General features: G+C 50.0%; 2 protein-coding genes and 1 non-coding gene across 4 annotated transcripts in view; 1 reads left to right on the top strand and 2 right to left on the bottom strand.

The window, feature by feature from the left end:
• Positions 1-7,414, top strand: part of LOC122378931 (DNA replication ATP-dependent helicase/nuclease DNA2-like) — a 46,769-nt gene extending 39,355 nt beyond the window's left edge. For both annotated transcript variants that reach the window (XM_043360617.1, XM_043360616.1), the window contains exons 11-18: positions 1,250-1,401; positions 1,728-1,840; positions 2,101-2,232; positions 2,509-2,598; positions 2,924-3,214; positions 3,485-3,655; positions 5,816-6,013; positions 6,377-7,414. In XM_043360617.1, the coding sequence (XP_043216552.1) occupies positions 1,250-1,401; positions 1,728-1,840; positions 2,101-2,232; positions 2,509-2,598; positions 2,924-3,214; positions 3,485-3,655; positions 5,816-6,013; positions 6,377-6,586 (1,357 nt within the window). In that variant the 3' untranslated portion in view covers positions 6,587-7,414. The remainder of the gene's footprint in view (positions 1-1,249; positions 1,402-1,727; positions 1,841-2,100; positions 2,233-2,508; positions 2,599-2,923; positions 3,215-3,484; positions 3,656-5,815; positions 6,014-6,376) is intronic.
• Positions 7,415-7,960: 546 nt separating this feature from the next.
• Trnak-uuu lies at positions 7,961-8,033 on the bottom strand. The gene has a single exon. It is a non-coding gene; the product is annotated as a tRNA-Lys (tRNA).
• Positions 8,034-11,129: 3,096 nt separating this feature from the next.
• LOC122378930 (uncharacterized protein YMR196W-like) lies at positions 11,130-19,714 on the bottom strand. The gene is made up of 16 exons (XM_043360614.1): positions 19,511-19,714; positions 19,059-19,233; positions 18,561-18,729; positions 18,069-18,243; positions 17,563-17,698; positions 16,370-16,623; positions 15,818-15,927; positions 15,267-15,584; positions 14,856-14,979; positions 14,426-14,570; positions 14,077-14,197; positions 13,756-13,915; positions 13,294-13,499; positions 12,922-13,074; positions 12,420-12,720; positions 11,130-12,130 (listed from the first exon to the last, which is right to left on the bottom strand). The coding sequence occupies exons 1-16, from the start codon at positions 19,578-19,580 to the stop codon at positions 11,934-11,936; spliced, it is 2,814 nt and encodes a 937-aa protein (XP_043216549.1). The 5' UTR covers positions 19,581-19,714; the 3' UTR covers positions 11,130-11,933.
• Between the last annotated feature and the right edge of the window lie 3,057 nt (positions 19,715-22,771).

The raw sequence follows: 22,771 nt of genomic DNA, 5'->3' as shown, positions 1-22,771 counted from the left end.
TTCATATGGTGACATAGGTGATTCAACCGACTCAATCACAGTGAGTCGGCATTTTCAAGCGATTCATGAGAATCGATTCAATCAGAGTTGAATCGCTTACAAGTCTGCGTGTGATACATGTTTTATGGTCCATTTTACATGACAAATGCGATTATGTGGGTTAGGCAGCCTTTGGGGCCAGCCTGGGTCACATTTTGATGAAGGTCAGGTCAAGGTCAGGTCAAATTAGGTCAAATTTCAAAGTTGATATTTTGCATAAAATGGGTATCGATTCGATGCAGCTCGTCACGGGGAGTCTAATGGTGGTATTTGTTCTGCTCTACGAGGTCTAGAATTGCCAAAAATTGAGTTTGAAAATTTGACGTCATCATTTTTGAACGTTTTTTTTTTCGCTATAACTTGGCCAAAAAACGAGGTATCGATATGAAATTTGGTATGTAGATAGAAGACGGTAGGTACTATCACATATATTCCGTTTTTTCGAAACTCAGAAAACGTTTTTGATTTTACGGCTAATATATCCAAAAAATGTTTTTTTGATTTTTGGGGGTCAAAACTCAAAAATCTCAAAAATCCGAGATTGCAGTTTTGTAGCCCTGTCAATTCTACACCTTTTATGTTTCGATCATTTTTTTGTATCTTCAAAGCTGTAGGCCTGACAGGTCTTCTCGCGAAGGTCTTTTTTTCGGTCGAAAATGACAGAACATGACGTCATTCTGATGTCATTTGTGGCCGACCTATCATAGCCTCTGGAAAAGTTTTTGGTCACAATGTGTAAAATTGATGTCCGGAGGGGTTCTGAAAGTTTGGTGGCGATATCTCCAGTCGTTTAGGAGATATCGACGGAAAAGGACAGGGAGGGGCCGTTTCGCCCCCCCCCCCCCCTACGGGGCGCGGGTTAAAACAAATATAAAGCTGAGGCCTCTTGCACCAAACTACCTAGCTAGGTAAAATCGAAAAACCGGTTTCAGAATAAGCTAATCAAACGGTGGTAAATTTGTTTGCAATAGCCCAATACAATCCTACAGGTGCTTGGTAAATCTTACACGCAAATTGTCACATTTGAGTCTTGGATTTACGATGCAAAATAATCCAAGCATTGGTACAAGAGGATTTTGGTGCAAGAGGTCTCTGATCTGAAGTTCTTCAAACATGACCTGTTTCTGTGTCTTCGAAGGGCCCCACCAATCGCTAAAACATTCGCCGTCAACAGCTCACCCCCCCCCCCCCCCTCTCTCACCACCCTCAGTCGTCCGCCGTCGTTCCTGCCGGGTCTGGGCCGTCTGGTCATCACCAAGTGTCGTGACATCCTGAGGCCGCTGAACAAACTGCAGCAGAGGGCCCTGCTGCGTGTCATGATGGCTGAGGACTACCTGCTCATTCAGGGCATGCCGGGCACAGGTGAGGCAGAATAAAGAGACAGCAAGATAGTGACAGGGAGTGGCTAGAATACCAGCTGCTCGTACAGGGCATGCCAGGAATTTAGATAAAGATTCGGAACGAATGGGAGTCAGGGAGACCTGTAAGAGGGTGAGGGTCGAGTGGAGCAAGCGGAATTACGACTGACGTTTATTTCTTGGATGCTTGGAAGTCGCAGGGTTGTGTCCTGTTGTTCACTATTTATCTCGTACAATCTTCTTCCAATCGTGTGCTGCACTCAGTATTTTGCTCAGGTAGCAGGCGCCGATCGTAACGCGCTGGTGACTATGTACTGTATTCTGGCGCAGGCAAGACGTCGACAATCGTGGCGCTGGTGCGTCTATTGGTGACCATGGGCCGCTCGGTGCTCCTCGCCAGCTACACCCACTCGGCCGTGGACACCGTCCTGCTCAAACTGAAGGTCAGTTGCCACCGCGTCTGCCACCAGAGTCACGAACTTCATCAAAGGATTTTAAGGCATTACTCTAGAGTCTAGAACTCTCGTTGCACAAAGCCGTTAATGATGGTGGGGGGGGGGGGGGGGGGCGGGTCGACCGAGATTCCCTCCCTCCATCTTCTGTCCCTGGTCTCAGCCGACTTTGCTGCACATGTGTCGGCGCATCTCCCTACCCTCAACCTGCTGACCAGTTCACTAACCGAACCCCATATTCGCCACTCCAGGAGCATTTCACCGACTTTGTACGACTGGGTCGGCCGGGCCGGGTCCACGCCGAGCTGCAGAAATTCAGCGCAGAGATCCAGACACAGTCGCTCACCACGCCGGAGGAGATGGAGAAGTTCTACGACTCCAAGGTGATGATGTGTTCGAGAGTACACGCATAAAGTTTCCTTACTCGATGCGAAAATGTATAAGTATTGTTGGATAGCTAATTAGTTAGTCCCCGTTTATATGCATAAATTTCTTCCAACCCTCGGTGTTCTTGCTTTTACATACATAAATTGTTAATGTTATACCGTTTGTCAGAAAAATATGGTGCCTGACTGGTTGAGCTTGTTAAATTATTCTGTCGACCTGCTGCCAACGAACATGTTCTGAGAACTGACGGCCGACATGCCGTCTTCCCTCAGCCCGTGGTGGCCACGACGTGTCTGGGCACCAACCACCCGGTCTTCCAGCGCAGAAAGTTCGACATCTGCATCATCGACGAGGCCTCACAGGTACACTGAAACTCATAGGGGTAACGGGACATCTCAAACCAAGCTTATCAGACGGCGCACGGTTGCATTGCTTTTCGTAGTAACTGAAGTAGGTGCGATTTGTGTATGAAGTCGGTCTCCAAATAGCTAAGATTCCGATCTACCACCGACTCTCTGCATCTGACTGGCCATAGACCACTATATATCGTGGTCTATAGTGACCGTTATGGACTGGCGTATTCTAAGTGATGTTTTAAGGCGGTTCTACATGTATGTTGACCCATTTTGACGGTCAGCCCCCACCGCCACTAAGAACTCCCTCTCACCCGTCCCGCCCGGTCCACAGATCGTCCAGCCGGCGGCGATCGCGCCGGCGCTGCTGGCCGGCCGCTTTGTGCTGGTCGGCGATCCCGAGCAGCTACCCCCGGTCATACAGAGTCCGGCAGCGCGCCGCAGGGGTATGGACGAATGTCTGTTCAGTCGACTGGCCGCCGAAGGCAATACGGTCCAGTTGACCCTGCAGTACCGTATGAATCGCGCCCTTACGGCGGCGGCGAATCATCTGACGTATGACGGGAGACTGAGCTGTGGGTCGGAGACGGTTGATGCGGCGACTGTGAGGACGATGGAGAGCAGAGTGAGTGAAGAGAGGTGGAGGGATGGAGAGAGAGAAAAAAGATGGGGTGATGGGAGGGAGAGATGTGTAGATGGGAGACGGGATAAGATGGATCTTCCCTTTCGTTACATAATTTTTTACTGCCGGCCACCCTTTATCACATGTACAAAAGGTAAATGAGCATTACAAGCAGATATGCTTACTTGTGCTTCATTTCGTAATTTCCATTTACTTGTGCACGTGTCCGTTGTAAGTCAATTATTTCTCACCAATGGCGCCCCCCGCCTGCAGCCATCTGACCCGGTGTGGCTGTCGTCGGCGCTCCACCCGTCCATGGAGCGCTCACTGCTGATGCTCGACACCTCCGACCTCGACTGGCGGCACTCGAGTGACGCCCACGGCGCGGTCTCCAACGCCGCAGAGGCCGCACTCGTGGCGCACATCGCCGCCGAGATGGTCGAGGTGGGTGGGGACTGGAGTGGGGACTGGAGAGGATGTGTTGGGAAGTGGGTTCGGGCGATAGGAAAATATTGGTATGTTAGGCAGGCACGTACCCAGGATTTCGCCCAGGAGGGGGCCACCTGCTTTCGAAGGGGCCCCCTACAGTGTATAGCGCCCCCCCCCCCCGGTTCCCCGGGGGCCCCCGGGAGTCATGAAGAACCTTTCGATGGTGGGGGGGGGGGGGGCATAGTGGGTCCGGTCTCTCCTGCAGACGTAGGTGAGAAAACGCCACGTGTGTGGGAAAACGCAATTCAGTTCTTTACAACCTAATGTAGCATTTAGTTGTGATTTGTCGCGTTCAACTTCATCAAAGTCAATTAAAACGGTCTCTGTAACGGTCTAAGCCTTGAGAAAATGTGGAAAATTGGAAAGTAAAAGTATTTTTGCTTGAGGAGTGTGCATGAAACGCACGGCATTTTATGAGCGAGCGCCTCAATTACTGAACATCCTCCAATTCCGGATATGTAGGTATATAATATAATAGTGGGGAATAAATGTCTCGTTATCGGAATTCCACTATCTGGCAACTAGCCCTATGTAAACGCGGCTATTATATGTTTCACTAGGAATCGAGCGCAATTGTACTTTTAGCCAGAAAATAAATGTTTGGGTAATTCTGGGACACTCTGTATTAATTGGAGGAATAGGACTTAGGAGGAAATGCGATTGCAAATCGACCCACATCCCTGTGTTAGCCAATGACGCCTTTGGGGCCAAGGTTGGGGGGTATTCAGTTTAGCCTTTTTGTTTTTCTGTGATATCTCCGGCACCGTGAAAGATATTGGCTCCTTCAGATGAGTGCCTACTCCAGTCACTACTTATATCCAGTAGCCAGTAGCCACTCAGATGATTCCTTCAGATGAGTGCCTACTCCAGTCACTACTTATATCCAGTAGCCAGTAGCCACTCAGATGATTTGGGATCAATCAGGTGATAAGCGTACTTTCAGACGACCAGGGGCCCCCAGTCGACCAGGGGCTCCAGGGCGACCAGGTCCTCCAGATGACTAGGGGCCCCACTGCCCCAGGCGACCAGGGCCCTCCAGGCGACCAAGGGCCAATGCGATCAGAGGCCCCCAGGCGACCAGGGGGCCCCATGCGACCAGGGGACCCCATGCGACCAGGCCCCCGGCTACCAGGGGCCCCCAGGCGACCAGGGGCCCTCTAGGTGACCAGCGGCCCTCAGGCGATCAGGGGCCCCCAGGCGACCAGGGGATCCCAGGCTACCAGGGGCCCAAGGCGACCAGGGTCCCCCAGGCGACTAGGGGCGACTGGGGGCCCCAGGCAACCAGGGGCCCCATGCGACCAGGCCCCCCGGCTACCAGGGGCCCCCTGGGCGACTAGGTACCCCCAGGCGATCAGGGGCCTCAAGATCATGCAACCAGAGGCCCCCCATGCGACTAGGGGCCACAGACTATCAGGGGCCCATACGACCAGGCCCCGGGCTATCAGGGCCCCCTAGGCAACTAGGGGCCCCCAGTCGATCAGGGGCCTCATGCGACCAGAGGCCCCCATGCGACCAGGGCCCCCTAGGCGACTAGGGGCCACAAGCTATCAGGGGCCCCCATGAGACCAGGCCCCCGGCTACCAGAGGCCCCCTAGGCGACCAGGGGCCCAGGAAACTGGGGGCCCTTGGATGACTGCAGGGGCCCCTCGGGTACCCGGGGCACATAAATGAAACTTTAATATCAATTTTTCTTCCGAGTAAAAGACGTTTTATCCGGTGTTTAAAAAAATATCCTGGGGCCTGAGGGGCCCCCTGAGCGCCGAAGGCGCTCAGGGGGGGGGCCTTGGCCCCCGTGCCCCCCCCCCTTGGGTACGTCACTGATGTTAGGGAGGATTTTTGAAGATTGTGCTTCGGTGGAAGCGTACGGTCGTACATTGTGGTTGCCTGGTGAATTAATTTTTTTGCAGTGAAATCATTTTTGTTTTCGTCACGTCTACTCACTTCATACATATACCTAGATGATGTTGATTTATTATTGATGCATCTTTAAAAAAGTGGCATAGAGTAAATAAATAGACTTGATCTACGTCTACGATTTTTATACTGACTGAAGCTACACCAAATATCCGCTTTCCCGCTTTTCTTGCCATAACCACGCCCTGTTGTGTCCCTCAGCGCGGCCTGCCCGCCGCGGACCTGGGTGTGATTGCGCCGTACCGGGGCCAGGTGAAACTGCTGCGCGCCTCCCTGCCCGCCGCCGTGGAGGTGAACACCGTGGACCAGTACCAGGGCCGGGACAAGTCGGTCATACTGTACTCGTGTACCCGCACCGCAGCGCGACGCACCGACTCGACGGGCGACAGAGCGGACGGCGTGAGTACGAGAGGGGGAGAGGGGAGGGGTGTGGTCTTTTGTTTTTCCCTTTATTTTCAGTTAAAATGCGCATAAAATGACTAAAATGGAAAAGGGATTTCTAGTGTTGATAATGACGTACGGAATATTTTATTTCATGTTGTCGTGTGTCTGCTGCTGATCGTGTAAAGGATTGCTCTAAGTAGTTGCGAATCTGGCACGGCGACGGTTAGCGCTGTCGTCTGAAAATAATGTCCCGCGTCCTACCTCTTCTCGTACCTCCGATCCAGGACTTCTGAAATCTAGCATAATATGACCCTAGTCATTACCCTTGTCCTTGAAGTTGTGACCTTTGACCTCTAACAGCCCGACCTCTGACCTCAGATGGAGACCACGGACATCCTGAGCGACCACCGGCGGCTGACGGTAGCCGTCACACGCGCCAAGCACAAGCTGGTGCTGGTCGGTCGGCGTGATGCTCTCACCACGTACCCGCCGTTCGCCCGGCTGTTCGGACACCTGGCCGGCGAGCGGGTGCTCCGACTGACCCCAGGTCAGGTCAGCTCGCTCACAGCGGCCCACGAGGTCAGCTGAGGTCAGGTCAGCACGAGTGCGGGGTGGGTGATAGGCCCGAGGTTGTCGGTGGGGTGGGCGATGTCAGAGAAGTTGTTGGATAACGAGAAGGAGATTAGTTGCTTCGCTGCCAGAGGTCGCACAAAAGCCTGGGAACGGGTTGTGTGATCCCAAGTCGACTTAGTCCTATTGGGATAATCTCTGTCGCATTATAACGTAGCTGACAGCGATTATTATGTTTGCTGAATCGAATGTTTGCCGATGGGTTTGGATGATGTCGTTGGTCCAGTGATACTGTCCATTGCCGAGTGTCCCATGAGCCATACCAAGTCGCCAAATGGTTGGTACAATCGACAAACGAACGAAGGCTAGTCTGAATGCGGAAATCAATTGAGGCCACAGCGAATTTAACTTTTCTCATCAAGCTTGCAACACAGACGATCAACTCAAAGTACAAAATAATTTCAATCGAAGTACGATATCGAAGTTCAATTGCCGGTGCATTTGTTTGTAAACATTTCTTGGTTAAAACATCGTTTGTATAAGTCGGGTGTAATTTGTGTTCAGTTATTGTGAGCTTCTATAAAAAAAACTACTATAAAAACTACTATTATACCTCGCTCGCTTCCATGCCGTCGCCTGGCAATCGTATTGGACCACTTGATATTGTAAATGTTAGCCTGTTGACTGTGGTACTGCGCTCCTTTCACTGCCATTTGCGACCTGTGTCAACCTGACCGTTGAGCTGTGTAGCATTGCATCGCTTTTATATGCATCATGGGTGTTACTTGATGCATGCCATGCCACAGGAAGCTCTATAGTTCAAATATATCGCAAACTACCTACTTCCTCAATGTGTCGCTGCTGCGTTGACCTTCATAAGAATCCCTAGATCATCGCATAGCGTCAAATCAAAACGTTACCTGGTATTTCGATATTTTACGTAGTTGTCACGGTCCAATTTAAGTCGTCTTACACAAGAGCGAATATAATGTGTGGCTTTGTTAGACCATCTTGCTAGAACGTTTAAACATTGTTGATGAGGTTTTTTCTCATCAAACTAGCCTGGGAATGTTTGTTTATTGCAACCAGTTTGCCTGAAGATAGACCATTCCAGTCTGCGCCATTCATACTATAACCTACCCCATTTTATTAAACTTGGATTTCTGAACCACGCTCTCATCGCCATGCTTTCACGCAAATCAAATGCATTACTCCACAATTCCCCTGAAGCTCCTCTTTCACGACGCGCTGGAGCGACTGGGCTCTTTTCTTGACCGGCGTTCGCCATGCTTTGGTGGGAGGACCGAACGGGGACCGACTTTGCGGAGGCAATGGGCGTTCCCCGTGACTTTTTTTGGTCTCCAAGGGCACCGTATTTTGTAATTAAAACCTCGCCCGAACAGGGACTCGAACCCTGGACCGTTAGGTTAAAAGCCTAACGCTCTACCAACTGAGCTATCCGGGCCCTGTTAGGACTTCGGTGTCCAATTTCATCCGTAGAAAGGGTTAAAGGGACCCTCCCACCTTCAAAAAAGTTAATGAACTGGCATAAAAGTGATGTAGCGTGAATCACAAAGAGCGAAAATGAACATCTACCAAATTTTACCGGAAAATGTTCACCCGTTTTCGAGATATAAGACTTTTATTTTTGTTTACTTTTTGGGAACTCCGCTGTTTCTATGACGTCACGTAAAGGTTTTCTTTACGTCGGCATTTGGAAGCAATAGTTTGGTATCAAAGTGCGACAAATATTGCGCGAATGATGCGTTTATCTTATCAAGGTCAATATATGATGGCCAATAAAGGATTCCAGGACAATCTTCTTATGGCATTTCTTCGTATCGCAATTCTTCGTCTGCAAATCTTCGTCAGGGCATTTATTCGTATCCCATTACTTTGTCTCGCATCAGGGTATATGAAAATCGGCTCGCATTTCTTCTTCAACGCAAATACCTATATGCAAAAGTAAGCATTGAGGGACAAATAAATGCACCGACGAAGATTTGTAGACGAAGAAATGCGGACGAAAAATTGTGCTACGAAGAAATGTCATGCGAGGATTCGTTCGGGTACCATGACATTTATGTGATTTCAAAGTCAAGGTTCACAGCTGATCTGCTAAATCAAGCCAAGAATCCAAACTATCAAAAAACTATAAATATTTGTTTGTCTGTCACAGAGGTCTCAAGCAATATAAGGTTGACATATGTTGAATCAAAAATCTACTGCCACAACTCACATCTCCTGCCTTAGTTTATCATTGTTGTTTAAACTTTCTTTCAAGAGAAACAGAAGCCAGTAGATGATATCACTTCAGATGATTGTTTCAAGATCTGAGTTCAAATGGAAATAAAAGCAAGATCAAGATGAAACAGGGATTATTGCTGTTAAAGTAGTTTGGCCATGATACAACAAGCACATAAATCATTAGCCAAATCAAATACTGGTTGGTTTGTCAAGATGTTTGTTGTCTGTCGTCTGTCGAGCTGCTATGAACACTGAACGCTCTCACTCTTACTTTAAAGATAGTAGTTTAAGTTGAATGGTAGTGAGCTGTAATTAGACAGAGCAGCTATTCAGTGCTCACATCAAGCCAGGCTAGGAAATGGCATCAACTGTGGTGGGAGGAAGCAGGTTCGGCAGCCCTATGTTGTAAACTTCTGTTGTGTCTTGTGTTTGATCAACTTATGTTTTCTGCTCTGTTTTGTGCAGTGATAGTAGCAGGTAACTGCATGCTTGTCAAATTATGTGAATAAACGAATTCATAACATTGCATTTTTCTCTCCATGCAAGGAACAAGTAAGATGTTGTAGAAAATGTAATAGAGGGCTGCATTGCTGATTTTGCACTTTATCAGAGCTTTATTAAGAATTGCTTTCCTGAAAGCTACACACAGGCCACAGCACTGAAATTCACAATGTCATAGCTTTTGGCAGAAAAAAAGAAAAGACTTACCTAGGTAAAATTGGCTGAAAGTATGGCAGAGCAGGTCTTGATGCGTATGCCCATCCATGTGCTTGCCGAAGCCGAACTGACTGCAAGTTGCAACACATTAACTCTGACCCACCATGGTGGCTGGCATATCCTGAACGTTCACCACTCTAAACAAGACAACTTTCAGCCCTCAGCATTGTATTAAAACACTGTACATGACACTCAAAATTTGTTTCAGTGCCATCCACGAACATCAGTCGCCATTCACCAGGCCAGTAAAAACAGAATAGATAATAGTTTCAAACCCATGTAGTCAGAGTTACAAGGTCTGCACCTCAAAACAAAATCCAGGTGACATTCACCACGCCAGTAAAAAACAGGTACTTAGGTAACGTAACAGCTTCAAATCTGGTAACATGTTGGTCGGACTTTACACTACCATATTTACATGGAATAATATGATACCAAACAATAGTGCAACCATTCTGGACAACAAAAGTGTATGATAAAATTAATTTAGAATACTTTGGCAGCATGTGATTTACGAGCACAGGCAGGTGTTACCTACCAGCCTTCTCAATGCTCGTAAAACCAACATTGTAGTTTTGATTTTACCTTATATGATAACACACTTGGCTGCAATGGCACATTTAATTTAATACTGTGAAAAGACCAGTTATAACCACTTCACAAGCACAATTGCACCTCATGCCGACATCCTTTTCCAAAGACAGTCAGCAGCGTCTTTCGTCAAAACTGGAAGATCAATCCCCTTTCAACTGTTAACATCAAACATATTTCTTCATGGTGTGATTTCCATATGGAAACCTTACAGGAAAAGAATTAATGTCAATTGTCAGCTCTTCAAATTTCTTTGGACTTTCACTTGCAGTACCATATCCAGTTTGCTTTGATATTTTGTTTTTTATTCCATGTTGAAGTTGAACACCAAGCTCCAGATATAGCAGGCAGCTTGATCATATTCGGCCTTGGTATAATATCAGTCCAAGTTCCAGTGGTGGGTATCTTCTAATATTCAAATTAAAATGAAAAGCAATAGGCTTTCTCATGTCAGCTGTTGTTGTTGTTGTGGGTTAGGGCTTCTCATGTCAGCGCCGACGACGGATTTCACGTTGATAAAAAAGGGAGCTCAAGGTCAGCAAAACTCGGGTTCAAGGAATGGCGGGCGTTGAAATGACTGCTGACGTCATCGAAAAACCGCTAATGGTTAAGAGATAGGGACTAAGCTGGTCCCACCCTGCAAGTAAAGGGAAGAAATTTCTTGAACACCATAAACCTGCGGGGGTTGCGACCAGGATAAATGGTGGTTTCTGAGCCTGGCCGCAAACTTGGCTATCTCAACTCAAAACTAATGTTAAGGTGGGATGGTCCCTTTAAGCGTGCTTGCAGGCCTATTGATTGCGGTGGGGTAGCGGTAGGAAAATGGCATGACGTTACATAAGGCCTGCCTGGGCATTACATCACATGACATCGAGTCGAGTGACGGGGAGGCTCTCACTGGCCACTATCCCGCAGGCCGTATCCGAATGCCACCCAACGTCCCCCCCCCCCCCCCCCCCGAACGCGCACCAACGCACCACGCATCGGCGCCTGCACGACATCCCTCTAAATTTCACAATACTGTATTGTTGCTACAGCGAGCGTCATGTCTTCGGTGTCCAAGTCGCTATCAGGATACATGATGCACAAGGTTCACGGAAATCGATCGAACTACTCGCGGGACGTCCGCCATACCGTCACCCCGCCACCTACACCATGCTGGGGATGAATAGAATCTACAACGACGGCAACATTATTATGCGCAGCAAGAATCATTGGAGGCGGACCATCGCAGAAAACTGCAATATAGTGCATCATTCTGAACTTGCCATAGACACCCTGTGATATAATCTAGCACTCTTAAAAGCTTGGTGACTATATAAAGACTCCAGTTCAGCGCTCAATACAATTCGATTATATGCCAGCATAAAACCTACCATTCTACAGAACCTAAACTCTAAAGATGTCTAAAACAGAGACGTTCAGACCAACCCTATAGCGGTTTGAATAGGAATGTTCTTTCCACGGAATGAAGGCACGCGATCCTTGGCACTGTTCTTGTTTGTAAGTGAACGCCGCCATGTCTCGTCGCATGTTTCTGACCTTGTCTGGACTGCCCTGATCACTTCAGTCTGAGTCCAGTGGCCCCCATATTTGCCGCGACTTTTGGAACCTTTCCGGGCGCTCTTCCCATGTCCCGTCGTCTTCAATCGATATGTTGTTGTCATCCCGCCGCCGCCGGTCTTCAGATTTATCGCACTACTTCCCTCGTCTAGACCAGGTAAGCCGACCTGTGAACTAGTTATGACGAGTCCTTCGGGCCCATCCTCATCACTGACTGGTGACCTGACCTGGCGGGAAACTCAGCGTGTCACTCGACGGGATCGTAGCGCCAGGCGAGGCCGGCGTGTCTCATGCCGAGCTTCATCATGAGGCAGTTGACGACCAGCGCCGTCCAGCCGGTCTGGTGCGAGGCGCCGCAGCCACGGCCGCTGTCGCCGTCAAAGAACTCGTAGAAGAGCACCAGGTCGCGCCAGAACGGGTCCTCGGCGTACCGCTTCGAGTCGCCTGCGGACGGAAGGAGAGGAAGGCACAGGTTCCGTTATTGGAAATTTGGAATAATTAGTGGTCTGTCTATTTCGAGCTTGAAATGTTTGCAGGCATACAATTTAGACTCGGGTCGAATGTAAAGGGCAACCATTTCAGGTTCCTTCATTTTTTACTAACACGTCTACCGGTATTTGACCGCATGGGAGATGCTTCCTCCCTGCCTCTTGTTGGGACTTAAAAAAATACCTAGCATCCACCACAATATACCCTCTGCGTTCTGAACAGCCCCTCTCCCGCCGTTTCTTACCGTGACAGGGCCGCTTTCCGTCCGGGCCGGGCAGGAACAGCTTGATGAGTCTACTCGCCAGCTCACAGGCCACCTCTCTCAGGGTCATCTGCTGCCCCGAGCCCACCGGGCACTCCACGCGCAGCCGCTTCCCGTAGAAGAAGTAGTAGCGGTCGAGCGCCTCGATGAGCAGGAAGTTGACACACAGCCAGATGGGACCGCGCCAGTTGGAGTTGCCTCCGAAGAGGTGCGTGTTGGACTCCCCGGAGACGTAGGGGACGGAGTATTCGTCGCCGTTCAGGTGCACGACGAATGGGTGGTCCTGGGGGCGAGAGATGGGTGAGGTGGATTTAATTGAGGATAATTCCTACAGTGATTCGTTCCTTATCAGACCGAACGTAAACGGTCAGTCAAATTCGGAAACTAATGACTTAATGGAGACTTGAAGCCTGAAGGTTGAAGAAGTTTGGAGAGCCGAGTGACGTACCATGGTGACTCCACACTACAAAGATGATTACCATACCTTGTGCTTCTTGGAGAGTGACCGAATGCCGTAGGGGCTGAGGAACTCTTCCTCGTCGAGCAGGTAGCCGAGCACGCGCACCAGCTGCTTCTCGGTGGGTATTCCCAGCAGGAAGTTACCCAGACCGTCCTCTGATGACGTCATGTACGCCACCTGAAGAATGGTGACGTCAGCGAGAGGCATGATAACATATTTTATTTGGATCGAACAAACACTGCGATGGTTTCGTTGATATAAGAATGCTTTTTCAATATTAAAAATGTCGATATTTTGAACACCGGCCTGCAACTGCATCTTATGGTTCTTTTAGTTGGGTTAAGGATTGACATTTCTCGCGATTTCTAAAGGCAAATTCACCACTTCAGTACCTACCCTGCCGAAGAGGTCTTTTCGGTTCACCATGAACCACTCGGTGCGCTTCCAGAAGCCGGTGAGTTTCTTGACGCGCTTGCCCTCGAGCACGAGACACGCGAAGAGCGGTATCAGTCCGACCATGGATCTGACCCGCAGCGGGATCGAGGTGCCGCTGTCGGTCCTGATGAAGTCGTAGTAGAAGCCGTCCTGCTCGTCCCACAGTCCTGCCGAAGGAGGAGAGGGTGTTACGGGGACAGCTGGATAGGCGAGACTGCTGGTAGCGTCGTACGAGCCTCGTTACGGATGCTGGATATTAGGGTAAGCTGTTTGTCCTCCTTTGAGAATCGACCTATCCATTGGCTTGCCATTTTGATAAAGACGCTCATGATCTGCAACGTGATCTACGACAACGTGTATCTAGCCTCACTACGCGCCCTCGCTCTCCTCTCTCGCCTCCATCTTTCTCTCTCGTTCTCTCACCCTCTCCCTGTCCGGCGCTGTTGATGGCGTCCATGATGTGGATGAAGTGCTCGAAGAACTTGGACGCCATGTCCTCGTAGGTGGGGTCGACCTCGGCCAGCTCCAGCGCCATGTCGAGCATAATGACGCAGTAGAAGGCCATCCAGGCCGTGCCGTCAGCCTGGCGAACGGCATGGGAGAAGCGAGAACAGCATTAGACATCGTGATGTTGATAAGAGTGACACCAGATTCCAAGATCCCCGTAACAGAGTAATATGTTACTGTCAGTCGTGATAACGAGAATGAGACATGTAGGTCGTTAGACTTTATGTGTGATTTCACCTGTTCAAGCTCCCCATGGATCGGCAGCGGCTTGGAGCGGTCGAAGATACCGATGTTGTCCAGTCCAAGGAAGCCGCCCGAGAAGATGTTCTTTCCGCGGGGGTCCTTCCTGTTGACCCACCTGAAGGAAAGAACATAACACTGATGAAGGATATGTGGACGCGTCGTCAAGTCACTGATGCAGGGATATTGGAGACAACAATATTGAAACTCCAAAGTCACCATTGTCAAGGTTTCAGACCGCAACTTCGCTAAAACCTCAATACATCACCACCATCGTCGAGATATTCTGGTACATACCTGCCATTAACTGACTCTCAGGCTAAGAGAGATGACGGTACCAACTCACCAGGTGAAGTTGAGCATCAGCTTCTGGAAGCACCGGGCCAGGAACTGGGTGTCCCGCTCCCGCGGCGGCCCGGTCGCCTTAAACACCTTCTTCACGGCCCAGGCGTGCACTGGCGGGTTGACGTCGTCGAACGCGAACTCGTACGCTGAGAACGAAGGTATCTGCTCAATCTTATGGACATGTTGAGGAGAAAACTCAGTCTTGACCATTGATGGGGAGGTTGAAGATTTATTTAGGAGAATGTAAATGTATTCGCTAAATCGCCCACTTTTTATTCACGATTGTTGTTATGCCATTGTCTATTGACTATGCCGCATCTGAACAGGCAGTTGTTGGTGGAAGATAAATCGATGGACTTATATTGAAATCCGTAGAAGTGTCTTTTTTTTCTTTACTTTCCGATACATTAGTGTTCTGGATAACCACATACCTGGTATTTGTCCGTTGGGGTGCATGTACCACTCCCTGAGGAAAAGCATTAGCTGGTCCTTGGCGAAGTCGATGTCCACTAGCGCGAAAGGTATCATGTGGAACGCCAGGTCCCACGACGCGTACTGTGGAGTGGAACACAGAAAGTCACAAACCGATACTAAAGCGGCATACGCTGTCCACTTTAATCGGCCACATTTGGTAGTACCTGCCGTCGGGCTTGAGAGCCGAGTGCAGCGAATAGCTATGAGCTTACGCGAGTTACTTCGCCACAGTTTGCAACGTGTAACATGTTATCTGCAAGATCAGGATCAGTCCCACTGCGTAAGATATTCCCCATCGATTAATGCCCACGCCTTATTCCCCGACATTTTACGGCCCTCTCGACCCACCGTCTCTAAGCGTGGCTCACCCAAGGGTACTCCCACTTGTCGGGCATGGAGATGATGTCCCGGTTGAAGAGGTGCATCCAGTCGCTGTTGCGGCCCTGCAGGCGCTGCTGCGGCGGCTTCGGCTGGTCCGGATCGCCTTCCAGCCAGTCCTTGACCACATAGTGGTAGAACTGCTTGGTCCACAACAGACTGGCCAGACCCTGACGCGCCACGTTCGTCTCCTCGGCGCTCAGCCGCGCCGGGATGGCCGCCGCGTAGAAGTCGTCGGCCTCTGATTTTCGCTGGTTGAAGCTGGTGTTGAAATCCTCCCCTAGGGCTGGTGTAACAGCTTCGTCCTCCTGTGTTGGGCAAATAATAAACAGTCGAATCGAATCGCTTGACAGGTTTGCAGTGCATTACGTAATAATTTACATAAATGTACATTGATTTATGGTGCAATACGTAGCTATTATTGTTGGCTGACCACTCTATGCATTGGAACGACTAAATCTCACAGGCCCGTCGGCTGTCTGACCAGTAACCAATTAATCGCCACGGGGACGTGTGTTCGTATTCGTTCCTCCAATCTCACCTGGTAGAGCCGCGACTGCAGTGTGACACTCTGACCAGCCGGCACGTGCAGCACGTAGTGGGCGCCCACCTTGGTCCCCTTCTCCTTCGGGTTGACGCACTCCTTCTTACCTAGGGAAGGGATGTGTGAATTAGTTGCGCTCGGTCAAGAAGCTAGGTGCGTGGCTGATTGTCATTTCACGCCATCAGTTGCAATTCCCAGGTAATGTGTGCAGTGAGTTATCCTAAGGTCGGCGTGATTTGCTAGATTCTTAGAGCGGAACGGTATAATTATGTACATGTCGCTGCGTTTGCATTTAGACTGTGATAGTTCTGATAAGTAGGCTTATTGGAGTTACTATGAAGCTACCACTCTGTACGTTAGAGTAAAAAGTGAGATGGACCTGATGCTGAAGAATAGGAGACATGTTACATTCCCGACGATATAATGCTTCTAAATGCCTCAGGCCTCACGCTCGCTTATGGTCATTGGTTTCTTCCTACAAGATCCCTTTCATCCCACTCCGCCCTATTATTAGTAAAGAAATCTTGACTCAGCCCTCGCTCGTCTCACCGTGCACCACGTATTCGTTGATGGAGTCCTTGACGAACGGCGTCCGGTTCTGTCCGCCAAACAGCCGGCTGTGGTTGGTTTCGTTCTCCGTGAAGAGAAGCTCAGGCGCCTTCCCGTCGTGCTCCCCCACTTCCCAACAGTAGGGGTGCAGCGTCTCGTGGGTGCACCGCACCCGGGACGGCCCGTCACTTGCCAGCCGAGGCTTCATCGTGCACCCCTCGTGGGTGCAGCCCCAGGACCATGTGTTGCGGAACCTGCGGGAGGAGGAGTGTGTGTTTTGCGTGGGTGCGTGTATGCCGGGTGCTGCTGACTGCAGTGAACCATGCACATTGCACATCCTATTGCCGGTTAAATGTAGCTTGCAAAAGAGGGAGAAAGACATAGTTTATGGGGATAACAATAGCTGCATTGCTGGATAAATATTATCAAAGTCAAAATAAACGACATAATACAAGTATTTTTGCTCTTTTCTTATAGGCATAAACTGCATTCGAACGCATTTCATCGATGACTGCTTTCTGATAACATTCTGCCCTAGCCTTACCCATAATTCCCCCGTCAACACCCAATCATCGGCCATAATCGGTGAAAAGAAACCACCACCACCGGCTGCCCGGTCGCCCCGGCCAGCCAGCCGCCTCGTCCCTGACGAGTGACGGCCGACCACAACTGCCTGGGGCGCTCGGAGGAAAGTCGCCGAGGGCGGCGGAGCGGAGAGCCGGCCCAGAGCGTCGGCAAACACTTTCCCTGGGCTCGACCAGGTGTGTTTGAGGGAGTGTGTGGGGGGAGGGGAGGTAGATCCAACTGTCAGTTGCGGTGGGCTGTGCGTGCGTGGTTACGGAAAACGCGCACTAATACGCGGCTTCGGGCAAGATCGAATATGACACGCAACAGATGTTTTTTTGTGGAGTCGAATTAGCTGGCTTCGGTACTTGCTCCCTGTTTTGTCTTACATTGGTCTGGTATCTGATCGGGAATGATGAAATTGAAGGTCAGCGGGTGCTCTGTTCTGGTAGTTTGATGCTTTGCAGCAGGGTAATACAGATAAGCCAAAACAGAACACGGGAAACATATAGTTGTCTGGTTTCACAATGCATAAAAGCATGCATTGTTGCCAAACATTTGTTATCACCGGCTGACAATCCGTCCCAACATACATCCCCATCATACCGGCCACTGTTGAGCCGACATACCATAGTGTCGGTATGACGTGTATGGTGCTGTCCTCGGGGCCCCGATTGGCCACTGTGATCTGAATCAGCACGTTGTTGGGTGACGATTTGGCGTACTCTGCCGTCACGTCCCAGTACCGGCTCTCGTCAAACACACCTGGCGATGGGAGACGGAGTGGTAACGACGGAAACACATCAATTGAGGGAAACGGGACGGTGACGGCCTAACACATCGATGCCGGTAAAGGGAACGGTGTCCGTGGTAGCACACCCATGGTGGGAAACGGGACGGTAACGTGCCTATAAGGTACGATACATCTGATAGTGACCCGGCTCGTTGGGATGCAAAAATATTGGTAAGGACAGACGTCTGGCCGTATGAGCACGGCTGATGGCAAACAGAGCATGAATCACCACACTGTTGTTAACACTATTGTTTGTTTCCCGGGCCTTTTTATAAGAAGCAACAGATAATACTCCCAACTAAAACATTGAAGTTACGCGGTTCGCACACGGCAGCCCCGTACCGGTATCCTCAAGCTCCAGTTCCGGCTGGTGGATGCCCCGCTCCTGGTTGGCCTGAACCAGCTGCTGGTACGGGTACTCGCTCTGCGGGTACTTGTACAGCGCCTTCATGTACGAGTGGGTCGGCGTCGAGTCCAGGTAGTAGTAGCACTCCTTGCAGTCCTCACCGTGGTTACCCTGACGTGCAGAGGACGGTTGGGTGAGATGGATGGATGTGCGACTCAGTTTTGTTGAGGGCAAAGTCAGGATAAGTGGTATCGTTTGATTAAAATCGCCTTCGGTATGTAAAAATCAAGACATCTTCAAAAATATGGCATTGATGTGTAATCATAACAGCAAGAGTAAGTCCAACCATGTGTGAAATCAACCATCATACATTCATGTTTTTCCTCAATTCGCTCGTATGCAGTGCCTCTGTTGTCCTCGCCAATCTTCTCTCCCTCCCTCCTCTACATCTCCTTCCTCTTTCCCTCCCTCTCCACCGTTCAGCTTACCTCTGGTCCGGTGACACCGAACAGCCTCTCCTTGAGGATGGGGTCCTTGCCGTTCCACAGCGCCACGCTGAAGCAGAGCCGACACTGGCGGTCGGTGATGCCCAGAAGACCGTCCTCGCCCCAGCGATACGCACGGGAGCGCGCCTGGTCGTGGCTAAAGTAGTCCCAGCTGACGGCAATGGGTGGGGTCATTGTTGGGAGGAGACATGGGAGGGAGCAGCTACAGAATAGAGCCTTAGCCAATCAGCCGCGGCAGGGCCGATCGGTTCTTAGAACCAAACTGTGCTTAATCAGACAAAGTGTTATGTGAAGAACTGCTTCTGAACTGAAGTTGATTTGTGACCCTGTTAGAGTGGCAGTAAATTGGCAAATCATCAATGGTAGTATGGTTCCCGAATCCTTATGTAGGTGTTTGTCATAGTTCATGCATGTGGCACATGCACACATCTCGACCACCAAACTCCCGCTCGCCCTGCTGTAATCTGTGACATCTCTCACCAGTTTCCATCAGCGCTGTAGTCCTCCCGCACGGTACCCCACTGGCGCTCGCTGAGGTAGGGGCCCCAGCGCTTCCAGTTGGCGGTGCGGGACCGGTCCTCCGACAGTCGACGCTCCTCGGCCGTGTCGCCCATCGCGACCGACGGGACCGGCACTTCGGGGGCTTCTGCAGGTCCTGTGGGGAGCGAAAGGACGAGGGGTTGACGACAGAAGACGGCATCAAGTTGCGTAACCAGTTGATGGAGGCCACCGTCGTTTGATTATTGAAACTATCCCGACTTTGTTGTGCTGACGCAACGATGATTTAATGACTGGTGACATTTACTCATCTCTTTTCCTCTATCACTGTCCAATGGTCGTGTCCGCCGATGTATATTCCCTCGCATCCCTATCGTGCATGCACGATGGTTCGAGCAATGGCCTTAATGTTCTTTTTAGGGCTGGGTTTTTACCTTCTGCGGTGGCGAGGTCTGTCATTCCCAATGTTGACGTTTTCAGCGAAAACCATCGTTGACGCTGCATCTAATTTCTTTGAATACTGTCTTGCTTGCAAGCTCAAAACGGTGTTATATGTAGAATGGTTTTCAGTTATATGAAGCCGGACAATAGAACGGCTACGAAGGACAACGGTCGGCGCGAACGGCTCTAGGCAAAAAGCCATCGTTTTTGATGTGCTAAATGCTGTCGAAATGAACATGCTTTTTGTTCTTATCTACTTTCGAGAAGATATGAGATCATGCTTTCATAGTGTCCCGATGGTTTTATGTCAAACAGCGACCTTTTGTATGAGTTATGACTGTTTCAGACTACCTACCAAACCAAAGCAGCATATGCTTGCATTGCATATGCACTTCTAACTAACTAACATCGAATCCTTTATCTCATGCCACGACTGACCGCATACCGATTTGCTCGTTTAAATGCCGACAGTGACGCCTGCCAGTTCCGATCACTCGGTCACTGGTCACCAGATCAGTCGGCCGTTACAGGAGCGAACGGTAAAAAGTAAAAACGCCCGCCCGAGTCCTTCGGCTTCTACGTGACCAGATCTCTGACTCCAGCTCCCTTTAATGCTCAGGCAGGCTTTTTAATCGACAGGTGTTATTGGTTCACCGTCGTTAAGTTCTAGCAAGGCTGGTTTTAGGATATAACACATCCTTCAGGGCGCCACAGATATAACCGATTGAAGATTCCGAATTTGATTCCTTGTCCTTAGCTTAGCTACACTGTGCACTGTGTACCTACCCATGGGCCCCGAAGTGTTCATATTGCTCATTGACTATCATGCATACCGTGATATCTACTTACCCTGACTTGGTCCACCGTCCAAGGCTGCATTCCTACTTTGATCACTTGGATACAGTCCATAATTTAAAACGCTCTCCAATCTCACCCCATCTTGGCCTCTCCCTTTCCTCCCGCTCTGCCTGACCTTCGCCGTCGGTTCCGACCCTCTGCACTAATGGGACTTTTTCTCTCAGGATAGCCCCAGGCTGTGACTCCAGCCGACTCTGACACGCAGGGAGGAACGTCCGGACTCGGAGAGAAGAACGTCTGACCGTGAACCGTGGTTTTTGTCCATGGTGCCGCTGTCAGACGTTTTCTGTAGGTCTTCTGCGGTCATTGAGCGCAAGAAATTCCGTAGATGAGGTCAATGGAATATGGATCATATTGATCGATTCGTAGGTGAGGTGGCACTGTTGACTGTTATGACACGAATGCGATCCTACAAAACTACATAAACTGTAGGTCATGGAGGAGCAAGATTCATTTTCATGAGCTTTGGGTCAATATTAGGAGATTGCCTTGATATTTCTATGCCAATGCGTGGAAAGCTGTGTGAAAAGAAGAAAGCAAGCGGGCCTGAGTATGGGTGGCACAAAATTGGGGAAGACGGGACGAAGCTCATTGAATCATTACACGGCCTCGAGCCCCTGTCGCCGGCTCCCGAACCCCGGAGCCGCACAGTGTTTGTGAAGAGAAAGTGACTGTGCTACTGTGATGTCTTCAAATGTCAACCGTGACATGCACCGATACCCAAAGCTAAGAATGCCTGAAGACACATATAGATGCATGTCATTGTAGGTGCACTGGCAGCACGTGGTCATGGGTTTCGATGCTTACCGCCGCGAGCCAAGTCGATCTTCTGAACGGACTACAGTGAGATGAACGGTCAAGCTGCCTTATTTTTCATCAATTAACTTGTTTTTTGGTCGCAAGTTTGGCTTGTTCAAATTTGGTCGCAAGTATGTAGTCATGTTCAACACACTTCCAGTTCAATTGCTTTGAAATGTTTACCTCTTCGCCCAGTAAAGAACAACTAAGTCGCATTTAAATGTGAATTAATTATAATAAGGTGGTGAAGTACTAGAATGAGCAGCATGATTGAATATCGTAGAAGAATAACCGTATGCTCACTATCTTTTAACAATCCAAAATTAGCCTAAAATGAATGAAAAAAAATCATTCATTTTAGGCTAATTTTGGATTGTTAAAAGATAGTGAATTAATTACCCAAACCAAGGACTAACCATCTAATGGTGACGATGTCGGTGGCTGGGCAGAGCATGACACGCGGCTTTTCCAACCAACTATCGCCCGTTCAATCGATTGACCTCGAAGTTCGTCGCTCCCGTAAACCCAGAGTCCACAAAGCCGAGAGAGCAGGGTGCAAGGAAGATCGCTCCGCAACCTATGCGTTGCCTGCGTGTTACATAAACCTCTATCCTTGCATCAACACGGGGAAACGGCTGGGTTTGTATGTTTTCTAAAGCAACACCGCAAGCCTTGGAACTCAACTGACCGTGCCAGCACCACGCATAATCAATAACACCGTTTGACAGCACAGCCCCTTCACTGCCTTCCCATCCCCAGTCTCAGGCAGCGTTACTCAATACTCACCAACTGGATTCGATGAATCGGCGACCGTGGGCTGAATTACAAATTCCGGAGCAGCATCGACTGCAGCGCGGGGCCGCCGTACTCCACTCGCCCGGCGTGACTGCCGCCGTCGTACTGTTGGCTGCTGCCGCTCGGCCGCCGCAGTCCCCGCCCACCGACTACCTCCCCCCCCCCCCCCCGCCCTGCTACCCCGTCACAGCCGCCGCCGCTGCCGCCTCGGAACGACCAGGCTTGGTTGATGGCGCCTGCCTGGAGTGGTACGGATGACAGAGCAACTTAACCGCGCAGCTGTAAGCTAAGCATGAGTGGAGAATTATTACGGTGGTAGTGGCCATGGGGCCTGTGAATGCCTACCGAATGGGTTATTAGATCGAAATTATGATAATGGTCTAGTACACGTGTTAGGAATTGATAACGAGGAAGGCTAAACCGCTGGTTTGGTCGGTCGGATTATCAGAAGAAACCGAAAATATCCCGGTCCAAAATCGTGGCCTGGCTACCGCGGAGCATTTCGCTATCCCGCCATCGACCATTCGTTGCCATAACGTCTGCGTCTGATCTCATTCTTTCGCCCGCTTTCTTCTCACTCCCCACCAGCCGTGATCCGCTCTCGGCAATCAGTCTCGACTCGCACTGCTCAGCCCTGTAATAGAGTGGCATACACTGATCGTCCCTGCTGTCCAGCCCAGTCTGTGAGCCGGTAACGTTAGCAGTGGTCAGCCACAGATAAAGAACAGTGACGTACGCGAGCAGGACGGAAGGAGATGCGGGAGGCCAGGGGTGGTTTCACTGCAGCGGATGTGTTTGGCAGA

This window comes from Amphibalanus amphitrite, unplaced genomic scaffold (assembly GCF_019059575.1).
Source record: "Amphibalanus amphitrite isolate SeventyFive unplaced genomic scaffold, NRLGWU_Aamphi_draft 000068F_arrow, whole genome shotgun sequence".
NCBI lineage: Eukaryota > Metazoa > Arthropoda > Thecostraca > Balanomorpha > Balanidae > Amphibalanus > Amphibalanus amphitrite.
The sequence above is the reverse complement of the archived record's forward strand: the minus strand, read 5'-3'. Positions and strand labels throughout refer to the sequence as shown.